This window comes from Xenopus tropicalis, chromosome 8 (genome assembly GCF_000004195.4).
Source record: "Xenopus tropicalis strain Nigerian chromosome 8, UCB_Xtro_10.0, whole genome shotgun sequence".
Taxonomy (NCBI): Eukaryota; Metazoa; Chordata; class Amphibia; order Anura; family Pipidae; genus Xenopus; species Xenopus tropicalis.
The window spans coordinates 87,242,183-87,261,776 of NC_030684.2; the positions used below are offsets into that span (position 1 = coordinate 87,242,183).

General features: G+C 39.0%; 1 protein-coding gene across 2 annotated transcripts in view; it reads right to left on the reverse strand.

Moving 5' to 3' along the window:
- Positions 1-19,594, reverse strand: part of trip11 (thyroid hormone receptor interactor 11) — a 59,986-nt gene that overhangs the window by 3,296 nt on the left and 37,096 nt on the right. For both annotated transcript variants that reach the window (XM_031891661.1, XM_031891660.1), the window contains exons 15-18: positions 17,388-17,491; positions 15,738-15,837; positions 9,493-9,574; positions 112-226 (exon numbers count right to left, since the gene is read on the reverse strand). In XM_031891661.1, the coding sequence (XP_031747521.1) occupies positions 112-226; positions 9,493-9,574; positions 15,738-15,837; positions 17,388-17,491 (401 nt within the window). The remainder of the gene's footprint in view (positions 1-111; positions 227-9,492; positions 9,575-15,737; positions 15,838-17,387; positions 17,492-19,594) is intronic.

Below are 19,594 nucleotides of genomic sequence, written 5' to 3' on the forward strand. Positions count from 1 at the left end.
TATATTTGACCACATACAGAAAAACTAACACAATACAGACTGGGTCAGAAATGGCACTTGTGCACAATGAAGATATCAGAGATGGCATCCTCTTCCTTGCTGCCAACATACCTCATCCATTTCTTCTTTCTTTATTCCGAGAATGCTTCCCATTAACCTCAATACTTCATGGCGTTTATTCTTCGGAGTATGAAAGTGTCCAACAAAAAGGTTCCTCATTAGAACTCTGAGGAGTACATAGACAGTTAAGCACCACTTGCAGGTCTGCCATAACCAGTAGAGGCACAGCACCTAACTTGATGTTTAAGTTGTACAGCAAATTACAGGCATAACAGCAAAAATGTATATGAAGTAATCTCAACAGTGAAGAAAAATGATTATATCAGGACACTGCTATAGATACAGAGTAATAAACACACACCAAATCTGAGTGCAGGAAACAAAATGAAATGAAATATCAGTAGGCAGTGTCCCTTCTTACACGTCAGCCATGCTTTTCACTGGTTTTTAAAGGAACAGTAACACCAAACCAAAAAATGAAAGGGCTTTAAAGTAATAAAAATATAATGCACTGTTGCCCTGCACTGGTAAAACTGGTGTGTTTGCTACAGTAACACTACTATAATTTATATAATAAGCTGCTGTGTAGCCACAGGGGCAGCCATTCAAGCTGGAAAAAAGGAGAAAAGGCACAGGTTACAGAGCAGATAACAGATAAGCTCTGTGGAATACAATAGTGTTTTATCTGTTATCTGCTATGTGCCTGTGCCTTTTCTCCTTTGAATGGCTGCCCCCATGGCTACACAGCAGCTTATTTATATAAACTATAGCAGACTTTCTGAAGTAAACACACAACTTTTACCAGTGCAGGGCAGCAGCACATTATATTTTAGTTACTTTTATATACTTTCATTTTTTGGTGTTACTGTTCCTTTAAGCTACATTGCTACAGATGATTCTTTGTTGAATGGATTAGAAGGCTTAAAATGTGCATAAAAACAAAACTTGAGAATTACTTTTTGCTGTGCCTTTCTGTTAATAATTTAACAGAAACATGTTGTCATGTCTGTCTGACTGATCCTCATCCTAACCTTAAAAACTCTGGTTACACAGAGGCATGGCATTACCTACAGTATAACTTGGTATCTATGAAGCTACTGTCCCATAATCCAGTGAGATGAGACAAGTGAAATGGAGAGATAAAGTGGCACGTATGGGAACATGTGACGTTTATAAAGCTTCACATGGTCTAAAGCTTTCTATGCCTATTTACAAAATCTAATAAAATATCACGTTGTGTTAACAAATGTCAATATACATGGTGCATGACTAAACATGGAAGTTTTCCTGAGGCTTACACAGCTGCACAGTTTAATCTAAAGAAAGAGATAGCAGTGGGAATAAGGAAAATCCTTGTTGGTTTGCTTGTATTAAAACAAAAAATAACTTTGTACAGGCTCTCTGTTAGGTCCAAGAATTCACAAACATCTGGAAGCAATTCTGGCATGATCAAACTGTTGTAAATACGCTTCAAAAAATCAAGATTGTGTGCATCCATAATGTTCAGTTTGTAATTAGGACCTTGTGCCTATATACTGTTTAGTTTATAATCAGAAGCTTGTGGATACATAAAACTCAATGTAAAAAAACTGCATTTCCCCAGGCTGCAGCTTCTCTTATTGGGTGCTGCCCATAGTGGCAGGCCCCATAACATGTTGAAAGCATACAAGATTTGATTCTATTGATATCTTCTTTGCCTGACTTATGGCAGTTCATGGGTTACATCCAGGACCATTGCTGTAACTTAAGAAAAAAGGGGTAAACTACATAGTAACATAGTAACATAGTAAGTTGGGTTGAAAAAAGACATACGTCCATCAAGTTCAACCATAATGCCTATACCTAACCTGCCTAACTACAAGTTGATCCAGAGGAAGGCAAAAAACCCCATCTGAAGCCTCTCTAATTTGCCTCAGAGGGGAAAAAATTCCTTCCTGACTCCAAGATGGCAATCGGACCAGTCCCTGTATCAACTTGTACTAAGAGCTATCTCCCATAACCCTGTATTCCCTCACTTGCTAAGAATCCATCCAGCCCCTTCTTAAAGCTATATAATGTATCAGCCAGTACGACTGATTCGGGGAGGGAATTCCACAACTTCACAGCTCTCACTGTAAAAAATCCTTTCCGAATATTTAAATGGAACCTCCCTTCTTCTAAACGGAGTGGGTGCCCTCGTGTCCGTTGGAAGGACCTACTGGTAAATAAAACATTAGAGAGGTTATTATATGATCCCCTTATATATTTATACATAGTTATCATGTCACCTCTTAAGCGCCTCTTCTCCAGTGTAAACAGACCCAACTTGGCCAGTCTTTCTTCATAACCGAGACTTTCCATACCCTTTACCAGCTTAGTTGCCCTTCTCTGGACCCTCTCTAGCTCAATAATGTCCCGTTTGAGCACTGGAGACCAAAACTGAACAGCATATTCTAGATGGGGCCTTACCAGTGCTCTGTAAAGGGGAAGAATAACCCCCTCCTCCCGTGAATCTATACCCCTTTTAATACAGCTCAGAACCTTGTTTGCCCTTGCAGCTGCTGCCTGGCATTGCTTGCTACAGCCAAGTTTATTATCTACAAGGACTCCAAGATCCTTCTCCATTATGGATTTGCCTAGTGCAGTCCCATTAAGGTTATACGGGGCTTGCATATTTTTACATCCCAGGTGCATGACCTTACATTTATCCACATTAAATCTCATCTGCCACTTAGCTGCCCAGATTGCCAGTTGGTCAAGATCCTGCTGCAGGGATGTCACATCCTGGATAGAATTGACTGGTCTGCAGAGTTTTGTGTCATCTGCAAACACTGATACATTACTCATAATACCCTCCCCTAAGTCATTTATGAACAAATTAAACAAAAGTGGACCCAGTACAGAACCCTGAGGGACCCCACTGAGAACCTTACTCCAAGTAGAGAATGTGCCATTAACAACCACCCTCTGTACCCGATCCTGTAGCCAGTTTTCTATCCATGTGCAAACGACTTCACTAAGACCAATAGACCTTAGCTTAGAAAGCAGTCGTTTGTGGGGAACGGTATCAAATGCTTTGGCAAAATCCAAATAGATTATATCTACTGCATCCCCACTGTCCAGCTTCTTACTTACCTCATCATAAAAAGCAATTAAATTGGTCTGACATGACCTGTCCTTCATAAAGCCATGCTGATTACTGCTCATAATGCCATTCTCCACTACATAATTTTGAATGTGATCCCTTAACAAGCCTTCAAATAACTTGCCCACCACGGATGTCAAACTTACAGGCCTATAATTGCCAGGCTGAGATCTTATTCCCTTTTTAAATATGGGAGTGACATTCGCCTTCTTCCAATCACTAGGTACCATACCTGATGAAAGAGAGTCTGAGAATATCAGAAACAAGGGCCACTGCAATTCTGCCCCTAGCTCTCTCAGTACCCGAGGGTGTATTCCATCTGGCCCAGGTGCCTTGTTTACATTTATCGTGTGTAACCCTTTAAGCACCATATCCTGTGCCAACCACTGTGTAGTTGGAGCTGAGGCAACAGTGAAGCTATTGGGTGAGACTTGGCCCACTGGCTCCTCTACTGTATACACAGAAGAAAAGAACTGGTTAAGCACATCTGCCTTTTCTGTATCCGCTGTAACCATATTGTTATTATAACTCAATGGGGCCACACCCTCAACCTGCATCTTTTTACTATTAATATACTTAAAAAACTTTTTGGGGTTAGTCTTGGCCTCGGCCGCGATGCGCTCCTCATTTTCTATCTTTGCCTTCCGGATTGCTGTTTTACAACACTTGTTATAGTGTTTATATTCATTAAACGCAGCTACTGTCCCCTCTGACTTATATTTCTTAAAAGCTTTCCTTTTTTTCCCTATTAACTTCTTTACCTCAGAGTTAAGCCACATGGGGTGATTCTTAACACTTCTACTTTTTCTTATTAATGGAATGAATTGAGAACAGTAATGATTTAATATCATTTTAAATGACAACCATTTCTGCTCTGTATTTTTATCAGAAAACATAATGCCCCAATCTATGCCCTGAAGCGCTGCCCTTAAGGAGCTAAAATTTGCCTTCCTAAAATTCAGTGTCTTTGTTGCCCCCGTGTAAATTTGTTTCCTGCACCAAACATCAAATGAAATAACATTATGGTCACTATTACCCAGGGGTTCAACCACTTGCACATTTGCTATACGTTCTGGGTCATTAGAGATCACTAGATCTAGTATAGCATTGTTCCTGGTTGGCTCCTCAACAACCTGTGACATAAAGTTGTCGTGCAGCAAGTTTATAAACTTGTTCCCATTTACTGTCCTGGCAGTACTATTGCCCCAGTCAATATCAGGGTAATTAAAATCCCCCATTATTATCACTTGCCCCAAACTAGCAGCCTTTTCTATTTGCAACAGGAGCTGGGCCTCCTCCTCTTCGCTTACATTAGGGGGTCTATAGCATACCCCTACAATTAGCTTGGTAGATTCTTTACTATCTGTGAGAAGCTCAACCCATAAGGATTCAGCTCCCTCTGTTAACCCCATCACTTCCTCCTTAATATTTGCTTTTAAGTCGTGCTTAATGAACAGACACACTCCTCCTCCTTTTCTATTGCCCCTGTCCCTCCGAAACAATGTATACCCCCCAATATTAACAGCCCAGTCATGAGACTCATTCAACCAAGTTTCAGCAACACCAATCACATCATATTTCCGCTCCAACGCCAGTACCTCCAGCTCTCCCATTTTACCAGTCAGACTCCTTGCATTGGTAAACATACATTTAATACTGGTTCCGGCGTGAGAATGACGTGTAAACAACTTATGGGCCTCCCTGCCATTATCAGTATCCCGAAGCAAGTCTCCTCCCCCAATTTTCCTTACTATGCCCACTACCTCATCTATCCTGTCTACCACAGAATTTCCCGCTGCACCCTCCCCCCCCACTCCTAGTTTAAAATCTCCTCCAACCCTCTAGCCATCTTTTCCCCCAAAGCAGCTGCCCCATCATCATTGAGGTGCAGCCCATCCCTGGCAAAGAGCTTGTAGCCGATTGAGAAATCAGCCCAGTTCTGGAGAAACCCAAAGCCCTCCTCCCTGCACCAATCTCTCAGCCACGCATTAATCTCCCTGAGCTCCCGCTGCCTTCTTAATGTTGCTCGTGGCACAGGTAATATCTCTGAGAAAATTACCTTGGAAGTCCTCGCCCTCAACTTTGCACCTAGCTTTTTAAAATCGTTCTTGAGGACTTCCCCCCCTCCTCTAACTTTGTCATTGGTACCTATGTGTACCAAGACCGCCGGGTCTTCCCCAGCCCCTCCCAACAATCTGTCCACTCGTTCCACCACATGCCGAACCCTAGCACCAGGCAAGCAACACACAGTTCGGCATGTAGGGTCTTTGCGACAAATTACCCTATCCACCTTTCTAATAATTGAATCCCCTACAACTATAACCTGCCTTCCCTTCCTAGCACTACTCCCCCCACCTGTATTAGAGGTGCCGGCTCCCAGGGTGCTCTGAGAGTCAGCCTGCTCCATACACGCCAGCTCAGAGCTGCCTTCCCCAGCATCTTCACCTAACGCGGCAAATCTGTTGGTTTGTACAAGCTTTGAACCAGCCCCCCTACCCTTGTGCCCCCTACTGCCCCTCTTAACTGTTACAAATTTGTCTCCCTCATTAACCTCCACTGTCCCTTCTCCCCCCCCCACTACACCGGCCCCTGCCAGTGGTTGCTCAGTGAGCCTCCTGTTCTCCCCCATGTTTGCAGCTGCCCTCAGTGCTGCCAGTTCCCCCCTTAGATTCTGCACCTCAGATTCCAAGAGGAAAACCCACCTGCATCTCTCACAAGTAAATGCTGCATGGAACTGCTGCTCCAGGACCACATACATGCGACAAGATGCACACTGAGTAACACCAGCAATCATACTGCAACTCATATTGCAACTGGGTACTTACAGTCTCCCGAGTGCAATCCCTTGTATAGTGCCTTTTAAGTTTCAAACGCCTTTTTTGTTTTAAACGCCTGCTATACACTTAAATTTACATGCAACACTTTAGATTACATGCAAAACTCGCTAGCAGCTCCCAAACTCGCTGTGCAGTCAGAAACTTATTGAGGTTCAAACCAAACAGCCAAATGTCTGTTGAGAATTTACCAGATTTACTCCACCCCCTTAATTAGTATGCTCAATCAGCCAGGTAGCACTTACAAGTCACACAGCAGTTAGTTAATTGCACTTACTTTCTCCTTTCAACCAGCACTCCCAGCATGCACAGTAAACCCCAAACGCCTTTTTTGTTTTAAACGCCTGCTATACACTTAAATTTACATGCAACACTTTAGATTACATGCAAAACTCGCTAGCAGCTCCCAAACTCGCTGTGCAGTCAGAAACTTATTGAGGTTCAAACCAAACAGCCAAATGTCTGTTGAGAATTTACCAGATTTACTCCACCCCCTTAATTAGTATGCTCAATCAGCCAGGTAGCACTTACAAGTCACACAGCAGTTAGTTAATTGCACTTACTTTCTCCTTTCAACCAGCACTCCCAGCATGCACAGTAAACCCCAAACGCCTTTTTTGTTTTAAACGCCTGCTATACACTTAAATTTACATGCAACACTTTAGATTACATGCAAAACTCGCTAGCAGCTCCCAAACTCGCTGTGCAGTCAGAAACTTATTGGACACAGTATATGCAGTGTCCTTCACTTTATGGATACATTGTTGGATTCCAGATGTTCTTAGTACACAGTTTTTATTCTCAATTGGCAATCTGACACTGTTATTGTTAAAGTGACACTTAACAGACTTCAAACAACACTTTGTCCTTGGCAGTTTAGTGCAGTGATCCCCAACCAGAGGCTCAGGAGCAACATGTTGCTCACCAACCCCTTGTATGTTGCTCCCAGTGGCCTCAAAGGAGGTGGTTAGTTCTGAATTCCTAGTTTGGAGGCAAGTTTTGGTTGCATAAAAACCTTACGTACTGCCAAACAGAGCCTTCTGTAGGCTGCCAGTCCACATAGAGGCTACCAAATAGTCAATCACAGCCTCAGGGTACATTTTCTATGCTTGTGGCTAACTCTTAACATTTGAATGTGGCAAATAGGTTAAAAAAAAAAAAAAAGTTGAGGACACCTGGATTAGGGCAAAAGAAGCTCTATCACACTCATTTAGAATTTAGGACATTTTTATATAATTACTTTACTTAATATGTCAGACTTCAGATATGCCACTTGAATAAATCCAAGCTACTTTACAACTGTTCTATGTTGTTAATCGGGGTCCCCAACCTTTTTACTTGTGAGCCATGTTCAAATGTAAAAAGAGTTGGGGAGCAACACAAGCATGATACATGTACCTGGGGTACCAAATAAGGGTTGTGATTGTTTATTTGGTAACCCCTATGTTGACTGGAAGCCTACAGGAGGCTTTGTTTGTTAGTACCCATGGTTTTTATTCAACCAAAACTCGCCTTCTAACCAACAATTAAAACATGAGCACCTGCTTTGAGGCCACTGGGACCAACACCCAAGGGGTTGGTGAGCAATATGTTGGGGATCACTGTTGTAAATAGTCTAATGGAGAGCCTTTAATTAAACAATTAATTGGTGAACTATTTACAACTCACTTAAACTTCTTAATCGTGGGTAAGAGTTCTAGATATTGTTTATGAGTGTTGCTTGTGACAAAGCTCAGGAACATTACTAAAGGGTATCTCTGATTTCCCTCATTATTCAGGCAATACGTGACACATATGTTTGCACAAAGCAGAACTACGCAAAATATTTAGGTATTTCTGTCAGAATGTAATAGTAATAGTTATGGATATGTGAACTCTCCAATACAGGTTTGTCTTCTTCTAAAATCACAGCATTGTGGCTCTTTGGTGTTCAATTTATAATCAGATTCTTGTAACTCAAGATAACACCTGGTTTGTAATCCAATGCTTCCAATGTAATAATATAACTTTCAGTTTATACCTAAAGGAGCTGGTGTTTCTAAAACAAAGATTTTAACATTTGGGTCAGGACCCCAAATCACTTTCCTGTGCTGTTTAGAGTAACCAGGATCCCCTTTAACAATGTGAAGTTTATTCCTACAGTAGAAAATAGTAATTATATTAAGGTACATGACTAGTTCTAACCCAATGTGAGTGGCACATTCACTGACTTAATTTGGGTTTCCTGAGAAAAATGTTAGGAAATGCTGCTCTAGAACATTGTCTAATTTAAAGGACATATAAACCCCACACACAAAAATGTAATCAGTGAACAGCCTCTTTGAAATCTTTCAATACCTGCCACACTGGTTGTCCAGAGGTTAATAGTAAGGCTGCAGCATCCCCTTAATTACTTAGATTTCCTTATCCTGCTGTAACCCACTTGCACCCCCCTCGGGAATTTGCTTTGATTCCTGGCTTGCCAGACATGCTCAGTTGTTCTAAGCTCAGATTAAAACTAATTTAAACATGCCCTCTAGTCTAGCAGCCAGTGAAGAGATGGCATTGCTGGTTCCCATAGAAACTCAGCTCTAGCTGTCTGCTTCGGTTTTTTTCTCCTGAGCTCAGCTTTACCATTACAGTGCTCAAACAAAGCAGTACTTTTATCAGAGACAGTTCTGCTTGTGTGAGCCTGTATTCTTGATGAAATGTATTCTGAATAAGGGTCTGTGTGTGTATGCTGCTTGCAGATTTAAATGTTACTGATTATGTATCAGAGGAAAAATGGCCACCGGGTGAAAGTGCTATTTGCTCTAGGAAAATGTGATGGTGCTGGCAAGCGGAGGGGATATGCTCAGTACAAATGATGCCATTTGGGTGGGGAAGACGTGCCCAACTGATATATATTGTAGGCAAATGTAGGTTTAACATGTCCTTTAAGGGTTTCAACATGAAACTGCAATATGTACAAGGTAATCTGGTGTTTATGGTGAATGTAATGTAACAAAATGATTACATTCCACAGAATATCTATATTCTGCCTAATCTGTACTTTGGCTATAGTTTGGCTACATTAGTGAACACTGGACTGCAGTTAATACAACTTAACTCAAGTGGGAGCCACAAGCTCTTTGGGGCACAGACATATTCATCAAATATAAGGGATGGGTTCTAATGGGATGCAATCAGCTGACATAACTGTCCCTAAACTGGTATGTCATGGCATTAATTCCCAGTACATATGTCATGGCATTAATATCAGTACATTTGGGCCTGCTTTCCCTAATGCCATGAATTCATGGCTCTGTATTGTTACATGGCCCTCACCACCACTGATTCCATCCCTATTAAAATAAGCAAAGATCATGTTATACAAGGCATTACTGAAGATCAAGTTAAATCAAACAAAAAAAGTGTTCATTTTAAAGGACAAATAAATAATAGCATAACTTTGCCACCAAACGTATAAAATAAAACAAATGGGAATGTGCTTACTTGTCCACTTTTCCTTCTGTGCTGTTCAAAAGATTCATTAGTTTGTTCTGAGCATCTTCCAACATCTCTTGCTTTAGATCACCTAAAATATCAAGAAAAACTGTTTAGCCTCTCCACCAGGCACCTCAGTGATGCTAATTAAACTGTAGAACAATGGAACAACTCAACAGCAACTGTTTCCGCTTTTCACATCACAAGTCCCACAGCTAAATTTCAACTTAGTATCAGGAATACTGAGGCCTAACAAAGTTAATGTCATGGTTTTTATTAGCCTATTTGAGAACTGAACAGAAACAGAATGTTATTTCTCCTATAATCCTATGTTCTTGATAGGTTCTTCAACCTGTCAGAATAATTAAAGCTTGATAAAAAATAAATCAAATGTCATTTTGAATGGATTTTAGTTATTTTGCATGGGGGAATTTGATATTTTTGATGGTATACATGTAAATATAACACTAGAGAGTAATATATAAAAGGTAAAGAATAGTCTTGTCAAACTGTTGATTATATTCGAAAATAGTATTATCATTGCCTAATTTTCAGCATATTTAAAATATATTTTTCCCTTTAAAGCAAATAAGGCTTCAATTTCTTCAAATTTCTCAGCTCAAACTATCCAGCATTTGTCCAAGAAATACTAGTTTACAAGAATTGCAAGTCCCATGGCACACGGAGCACTTACTACACTACAGTTGAAACCCACCTTTCTGGATGACAATGAGCAACAATGCCTTAACTTCCATAGCTGGAAGCTTCTGCCAGGAATTCCTAGGTGTTTAGATCTGTGTTTTTGGGACATAGCTCTTTGTTTTCTCACATCTCATAAGTCATTCTTCTAAGAGATCACAAACATCTGAATAACACTTGCTACTTCAATTGATGGGGCAACATTAATATGCTGCTAACATTTCACTGCAAGGCAACCAGGTCTAAAGGCAGTGATTCCAGATACCCACACCTAAACTGACATATGAATAGCTTTCACCCAATAAAGGCCAGCCCCCCCAAAGATACATTTAAATATACCTCAGCCAATGTGGCTCTGGATCACCGATATTAAGGATTTAACCAACTCTCATGCACCGATAATGATTGTGTGACTGTACATAAGTTTGACAATTTACAGAATTACATTAACACAGAAGAAAAATTACATCTTTTTAATATTTGCAACTTTAGGGGCAAAGGAATAAGAAAACATGTGAAAAGACCACTCCAGCACTAAAACGGACTTCTGCATTACTATTGCTCTGCAATAGACTGGTAAGCAGGGACTAACAATCAGACTGTTATATTTTTAAGAGGCATTAGTGAAGTGGTAAAATCATTATATAGCAGGCAGTAGTACCTCATCAAGCTATCTGTTAACCATTTATGGAAATCCATCAAATGCATCTGGTGGGTCATGTCTTTCTGCTAAGTTTCACATTGATGCCAACAGAGCCACACAGAACCCCTTCAGATTTGGCCGGAGCCTTGTCTGAGAATGCATTTAGGAAAGTTTTCAAAAGGACTTTTTTTTTGCTACAAGTCTGTGGCATAATGCAAGTAACTATTGCAGTGCTGGGAAGTCTATTTCAAGTGATAAAAGGACATTAATGTATGGCGCTGCCTAACTTGCTGGTACTATACAAATAAATGAACAAAACAAAATGTTTACGGGCAGATTGCAAATAGGGCGTTCACAGTGGTTAAATGGTTGAGTGAATCATTTGGTATGTTAACAGTATAATTTTGAAATAAAAAGTACACTATAAAAATTATGACAAAATCCCTTTAAAGAAAATAACTAAATACCCCAGTCCAAATGTCATGCGTCTGTGTCAACAGACTATCCATTCCACACCTTACCTCTAAGTTTTGCTCTGCCACTTTTGATCCTGCATGTGTATAATCTGCACAGCCCCCTTCCCACTCACTGTATTGTCACTTGACCCTCTCCAGAATTCTATACATATATCAGAAGAACCAATGCTAACCTGTACTTAGCTTGAGCTGAAATAGATGAAAGCTATTACTATTTTAACTAACTAGTGAAAGTTTCACCTTTACACTAATTATGCTATGTTAATAAAAATATTAAGTTCAGCTAAATCAAGTTTAAGGTACACTGAATCCATATGTCTACAAGGGTTAAGACTTGTGTCATAATGCATATCTGGCACAGTTTACTCAAACTGCAACCTAAATTGCTCTATGTCTGCATTACACAGAGTGCCTGGATATTAATGAGCAGAAATACATTAATCTATCCACAAAACAAACATTTCTACAGGGAACTTCCTGTCTAGTCTAGTTAATGTGTTTAGAATACAGAGTATTTTATTATAAAATCAACACCTACATAGCTAAGTATCTAGGGAAAAAATGTGAAAGAAAAACACACCAATCTATTCTTTAAGTCTGATAATCTAATCTTTATGCATTTTTCAAAATGACAGGAAAAGGGAACATATAATGACATATTTTAGGAGCAACAGCCAAAAGTTCCTACAATGACTTGAAGGAAAACCATAACAAAAGAGTAAGCACAGCCAACACAGCTCGTACCACATTATTACATGCACGTGCACAACACATAGCCTTAATCCTACATGCTTTATTCACATATATTTGGATCAGCTTGCAATTTTCTCACGGTGATCCTCCTAAAAACTTAAAAATTAGTCCAACTTGCAGCTCAGCAGTAAAGTGTGACTGAAGTTTCAGTTTCAATGATCAGCACCCAAAGGCAACAGAGAGGGAAAACAAATTGCTTGTGTTCCACATCTGAGTAGGAATGCCAGAAACCCCATTACTCTAAAGTGAAAGAAATTTCCACTATGGACTGGACTGCACCATTATAAGGGCTCTGGCACACGGGGAGATTAGTCGCCCGCGGCAAAACTCCCTGTTCGCGGGCAACTAGTCTCCCTGTTCGCGAGATTAGTCGCCCGCGAACAGGGAGTTTTGCCGCGGGCGACTAATCTCCCCGTGTGCCAGAGCCCTAAGTGACTTTTAATGCACTCAAGACATTTTAATATATAAGCGCAATACTTTGTTTTACATTTTATGATAATAAAACTAATTACACTATGGGTGCTGCCTCTGCTGTTTAATGGATTTTACAGCAGAGGAATTGTTTGACACCGCCTGGTTAGGACTGATCTGATACGCTTCCCCTTTGCTTGGGGTCTGTAAGTAGGCATTTCTGCTATACAATCAAGAATCAGGAGATTCCCTTGCATGCAGTTTTCTTTGGGAGTTATATAGTAATTGTTTTGGTACTCTGAAAGATATACTATCTTTTATCCATCTGTGTATTCTAATATATATACGCATGCACTTTCACTATAGTATTTTTGCACAGTCAACCATTTGTGTGCTGGGACTATAACAAACAATACCACACCTAGCACAATATGTCAGATTTTAGGAAAAAGATATATATCTTTTTCCTAAAATCTGACATATTGAACTAGGTGTGGTATTGCTTGTTACAGCCTTTGGCATTGATCATAGTCCTCTGAAATTTACTGAAGTTTATCAGAGCACAGGTCACATGGCTGTGGCACCCTGGGAAATGAAGAATATGGCTAGCCCCATGTGAAATTTTAAAAATAAATGTAAAAAAAAAAATAATTCTGTGCTCACTTTTGAAAAATGGATTTCAATGCAGGATTCTGCTGAATAAGCTCTATTTACTAATACATTTTGAAAAAAACACATGTTTTCTCATGACAGTATGCTTTTTACAACTTGCCTTATTCATGGGGCCTTACTTTCAGCCTTGTGAGATACAGTAACTATATGAAGATGGAGACTGCTAACCCTGAACAAGCATGCAGAAGATCTGATTGGTCTGAATTTTTGGCCAAACCACTGCTGTGAAGTAAATTTGCATTGACTGAATAGCACTGGTAATGCACCTGAATATAGCAGGCAGCTATAATAAAGAAGGTCTAAGCCAGTGAAAACACAGAAGGAACTTTAAAAGTCATGTGCCTGTGCATATCACAGTATAAGGCTTCATATCAACTAAAGCATAATAATGAGGGACCTGGAAAAGCAGTCTGGTAGCCATAAATGAGAATTTTGTGTGTTTAGAATACAAAATCCAGTTTTTTTGTTGGAGCGCAAACACAAACATCAAAGAAGGTATCTACAACTAATGACTTAGAAGATCTTGTTGCAATATTTAATTTTGCAGATGTGGTTCTATAAAAAAAAAAAACTTGTTTTAAAATAAAAAAAACTGCAGATCTGGAAGTAAATATATGCAGTGAATTAAGGGGAAAAGTACACATGGGACCCAGGTGCTTATACCTAGACTGCCAAGCACAAATCTGGATCTCTACTTGCAAGAAACTATGATTTGTGACTTTAATATTAAATATGTCAAGTTCAATCAAAATATTCATATAAAGGTATTACATAAAACAATGCAGATCAGGATAGACTAAAAGGGAAATCTTCATGTGAGCCTCCAAATTTACAATATATTACTTATATACATTTTAAAATGTGTTAATATATTTATTAATATATTCTGAGTTACTATATTATAAAATTATTTGAGTAAGAATATGAAACAGATTTAGGGCACAACATCTCAACAAATATTTTTTTTTTTCACAAAATGTATGAAAGCCATATACTAATTTTGCGTAAGTTTCTTAGAGTTCAGTACTATATAAAGATATGACTGCAGAGTCACCTTACAAATTACGCTTTACTTATATTTGTGAATGTGACAGTTATAATTATAATTATTTTTTCTGTTTACTGTGATGAGTTTTAGCAGGCAATCAATGGTTTTACAAGTGTGGCTAGTCACCATCATTCCTAGCAATGTGTTCCCCCCTCTCTTTAATATTAGGACTTCTATCCACTTTATACTAAAATCTTATATAGGGCCTGGTCCATTAATTAAAACAAAATAGAAGAATATGGGAACAGCAGAGCAAGTAAAAGTGGAGGAACCCCTCTGCATGCTTATTATTATTAACCACATTACCCATGACACTAAACAACCATTAACAGCACTGCTATAAGAAACTGAAGTAGAACTATTAGGGATGCTACCCACCAGCAGTCTAGAGGTAAATAATCTGCTATTAAATATGAAACCATGCCAAAACTAGATAAAGAAACACTCTTATATTATGCGAGAAAAATTATTGCAGTGACCCAAACCCCCCCACAGTTCAAAGCTGGATTACTTTGATAAATCAAACCTTACCCCTCAGACTTACTCTACTAGCCAGGGGTTCCCAAAAGTAATTTGAAAAATTTGGGGACCATGGTGGGAGGCAAGGCTAGGTGGACAAGGCTCTTTGACATAAAATGGGATACCCAAACCCGCACATAGTGAAGACCTTAATCTCCTAATTAGACTCTTCATGTAGTACTCACCCATATCTAAAATATATCTACTACATATAAGACTTACTATAATCGAATAGATGCCAGTTATATAATCGTGATGGCTGATACACCAACCAAGATATTGCTATAAACACATTGCAATATGTACCTTATTTTACTATAGACCTGTACTTTGTCTTGCAATATGAATGAAGTTATGCCCTACAAAGGCATAATTATAAGCATTTATTCCTCCATCACATCCCCACATTTTTACACCTCCTTTTAAATCTACCCTTTTGCACAAATAACATTAAAAGAAGGGTTTAGAAATCCCTTGTCATTTGTAAACACTACTGGGGGGGTTTACGGACAATTGGATTTTCGTGGTTTAATAGTTTTTAGAAACCATGAATAAAATAATTTTCACAAATGGCAGTCAAGTATCAAAAGATCCGAACTGAAAAAGCATAAATGAAAAAAAAAAGTTGCAGAAAAAACCTGAATTTGTTGCAAAACAACTGCAACTTTATTGTATTGTCACACAAAAGCCAGTGTTAAAAATACCCCCAAAAAACTCTAAAACCACTAAGCAAAGCATATCTTCCAATTTTTTTTTTTGACATCTGCCACTGACTTCTACATGATCTTGACATGTTTTAGCTGGCATTTATTTTTCATTCATTTTTGGTTGTGTCTCATAATAAATTGCAAAAAAATGTGTTTTTTTTTTCCACAGAAAAATCGGGTTTTTGGCATCAAAAAACCCGAACCAGAACAATCAAGCAATAGTGCATGACCCAACAATGTTCCTTAAGCATGAATAACTTTCAAGAGAATGCTGTAAAGTCTACTAAATACTGCAACTCTTAAATTGCACAGTTTAATTCGTTTACCTTGTCTTTTCAGCTCCTCAATTAGTTCCTCCTTAATATCTAGTTGCTCAGTAAGCCGAGATGCTGATTCCAGAGCAACATTAGCTTCATCCAGCTTTTCCTAGTATGAAGAATGTTAAAATAAGATATTAAAGGACAAAGAAATCTGAAAAATAAAGCTTGTCTATAACAATGGTCCCATAAATGATTGCAAAACATTTCAAGTAATCTTTTTAGTCTCCTAAACATTTAAAAAAAGAGCAAAAAGGTATTTTTTTGCACTTTGAACATTACATTTGGGTGTGTGGAAATGTCTGCAGGCCACTGCGCTCGATTTCAGAGTGCAGAGACCTACAGAATGTGCCCCAAATGGAATGCTGCCTGCATTAGGAAGCTCTCCATTCAAGTGCAGCAGGTAAGGGGAGGCACCCTGGTATCACTGTTCCCACCCCTAACTTGCATGTCATTTGCATGTGCAAGATAAGGAGCAGAAGGATGTGTACAGGGCTGAGCTGCCTGTCCCGATGCTGCTCTCTGCACTGAGTGCTTAATAAATGAAAACTAAGGGTAGCCCCCAACTTCAGCATGATGTCTCTCATGTGTACGCTGCACTGGATGGATTTCACTTCAGCAATGATCCTCATGACTTACCTTCATAACATTTAATGAATGTATTAAGGGCTCTGGCACACGGGGAGATTAGTCGCCCACGGCAAAACTCCCTGTTCGCGGGCGACTAATCTCCCCGTGTGCCAGAGCCCTAAGAGTTATTCACCAAAACATAAGTTATGGTACTCAAGTCTTAATCTATTTTTATCTCTAGGCTTTTGCAGATTTCACAGGTTTGCACACTGGTTAAGTTACCTATGTGATAACACTCCCCTCTGTGCTGCAAAAGGCCTACATAGCTGAATTATCTGACTGCCATCCCATGTAAACTAGTATAATGCGATATATATATACATACAGTTCAAAATGTACAGCACTCACGAAATAAATGGTTACCGATTGCCTGGGTGCAGTCCTCATTAGCATAGTCAACTACTATATATATATATATATATATATAACAAAATAATAATCCGTGGCCAGCACACCCTTCAAATTTTATCAAAAATTTATTGAAAACATAAGGTTTAAAACCGACGTTTCGGTCCTCATTAGGACCTTTCTCAAGGATAAAAACAATAGTGTACCATATCACATCTAAATACCATTACAAGTGGAAAAGAGTGCCCAATCCCCATCTTCGAACCATTATGCAATTAACCAATGCTATTATATGTGTACAAATTTAAACTGGCCAATGCTATAATGGCCGGTTTATCACTTTGATAAAGGCTAGAGTGCTAGCCGAAACGTTAGTTTCCTCTTTAATAAAAATAATTTGTTTATATAAGTCCTGTGAGTGCTGACCCTCTCTCAAGCACTATATCTATATATATGTATATATATATATATATATATATATATATATATATATATATATATCTATATATGTATGTATATATATAAAATCACGAGTCATGAACTATCCTGGGACCAGCCCAGCATAACAGCGATTTGAATCACTGGGGGTGCCTAACAATTTTGCACCCCCAGTGATTTAAACTTTGGTTCTCCTTTAAGCAGTAAAAAAGTACTTTCAAAGCCTTTCTTTTAATCACTAACCTTTAAAGACAAAGCCTTATTTTCTAGAATTTCAACTTTTTGTTTCAATTCACATGCCTGCTTTTTGTGCTTTTCAAGCTCTGCTGAGTACATGGCTTTCTCTTCTGTAAGGGAATAAATATTAAATGTATTAGTTGATTAAATTATCTACAGTAGAGATTTTCCAACAATCAGAAATGTGAGGACAATGCTGGAGTGCCAATTTAAGCACTCTCAAATTGTAAACATAAAAACCATTAGTGAAGTGATCATTACCACATCGATTATTTAAAACTAAGAGCAATGCTACATGGGGAGATTTGTAAAATTTGTAAAAATATGCTACCACAGGCAACTAACCTCCTGAATGTGCTAATCCCTTCTCTAACACTGCAATCGCCTCAGACGAGCCTACCCAACCAATATCTAGGTGAAAATCGCTCAGATGTTGTTTGAGCTGGTTCCAAAATCCCATCGGGAAGAGGAGTACATTGGCTCATTAATGCGGCCCTTGTATGCTGTTAATGTGATCTGATGTCGCTCACCCAAACCCAAAATCATTTTTTAATGACACATCCATAACCATTATTATTATAATTATTTAAATAGCGCCATCAATTTACAAAGCACTTTACAGAATAGAGGGGTACAAAAGACAGAACAGTTAACGTGTACAGTACATATAAACAATTCACAAAAATGGTTTGCAGTTACATTTGGATGAGGATTGGAGACACTAGGGGGAGGGCCCTGCTCACAAGAGCTTACATTCTAAAAGGGAGGGATAAAATTCCAGCTGTCAATCATATATTGCCTGCCCCACCTCTATGCCTTGGCAGACAGTTTCTTTTCACTTTCAATTCAGTTGCCCCTCCCTCCTCAACTTCTAATTTTGTAACCAGTGCATGGACATGGTTACCAAGTCCCCAATACTGTCACAAAAACAAGATTTTTGGCAGGATACAAAGCCTGCCTTAATAACAATGTCAACAAAATGGTGCCTGTCTGCATGCTGCAATTGTGAATTCCAAGGCTGAAGAAAATACAAAATAAAAATAAGTGTAAGTCAGGGGTCCCCAACCTTTCTTACTCGTGAGCCACAGTCAAATGTAAAAAGACTGGAGAGCAACACTAGCATCATAAAAGTTAATGGAGGTGCCAAATGAGGGCTAAGATTGGCTATTAGGTAGCCTCTATGCACACTATCAGCTTACAGGGGGCTTTATTTAGTAGTAAATCTTGTTCAAATAAAACTTGCCACCAAGTCACAAATTCAAAAATAACTCCCTGGTTTGGGGGCACTGAGAGCAACATCCAAGGAGTTGGTGAGCAACATGTTGCTCCTGAGCCACTGGTTGGTGATCACTGGTGTAAGTGAAGCTTATTTTGCTTGACAAACACAATACAAAACAATTTGGAATTATTTCTTATGGTAACAGGTCCCTTTTAAGACACACAAAAACAGGATACCTGATAGATATGAAATGGCTAATCTGTAAATTTTTGTATGAGACAGTGGTAAGTGCTTAAGCTGTAATAAAGCAATTGTTAAAAAAAACTTTTGATTGGTAACACATCCATTTTTTATATAGTGAATAATGTACCCCCCTATGGTAAATATAAGGATGTTATAAGTCACAAAGGAGTTCCATGACCTAATAAAGCACATAGTAAGTTACGTTAAAAGGTGCACATATATCTCTCAGCCTTTTATATCTATATTAAATCTGTCTAACCACTCGTTGATCCAGTGGAAGGCAAAAAATCCCTTTCTTAAGCATCTCCATTTAAAAGTCGAATCTACGAATGCGTGCCCCTTTTAAAGAGCTCAAAATGTTGTTTGCCCTTGCAGCTACTAACGGTCATTGCTTGCTACAGCCAAGTTTATCTACAATCTCTTCCAGCATAAGTACCTCTATCTCTCCCATTTAGGCTTCTTGCCTTTGAATACATACATTTAAGAGTGGTACCAGCTTATAAATTGTATAAATACAACTTTTGTTGACCTCCCCGCAATTATTTGATACCATGAACCAAATCATCACCCCCACCCCATTAATGTCCCAAGGAGAGATTAGTCGCCCACTATAGGTCTCGGCTACTGCAGGCGACTAATCTCTCACCGGCAACAAAGGGAATCGGCGGTGGAAAGGCCTATGCATTGTTTAGGTTTTCCAAAGTTGTGCAAAGTTGCCTGCAGGAGGAAACTTCGGAAAGACGTAAGAAAA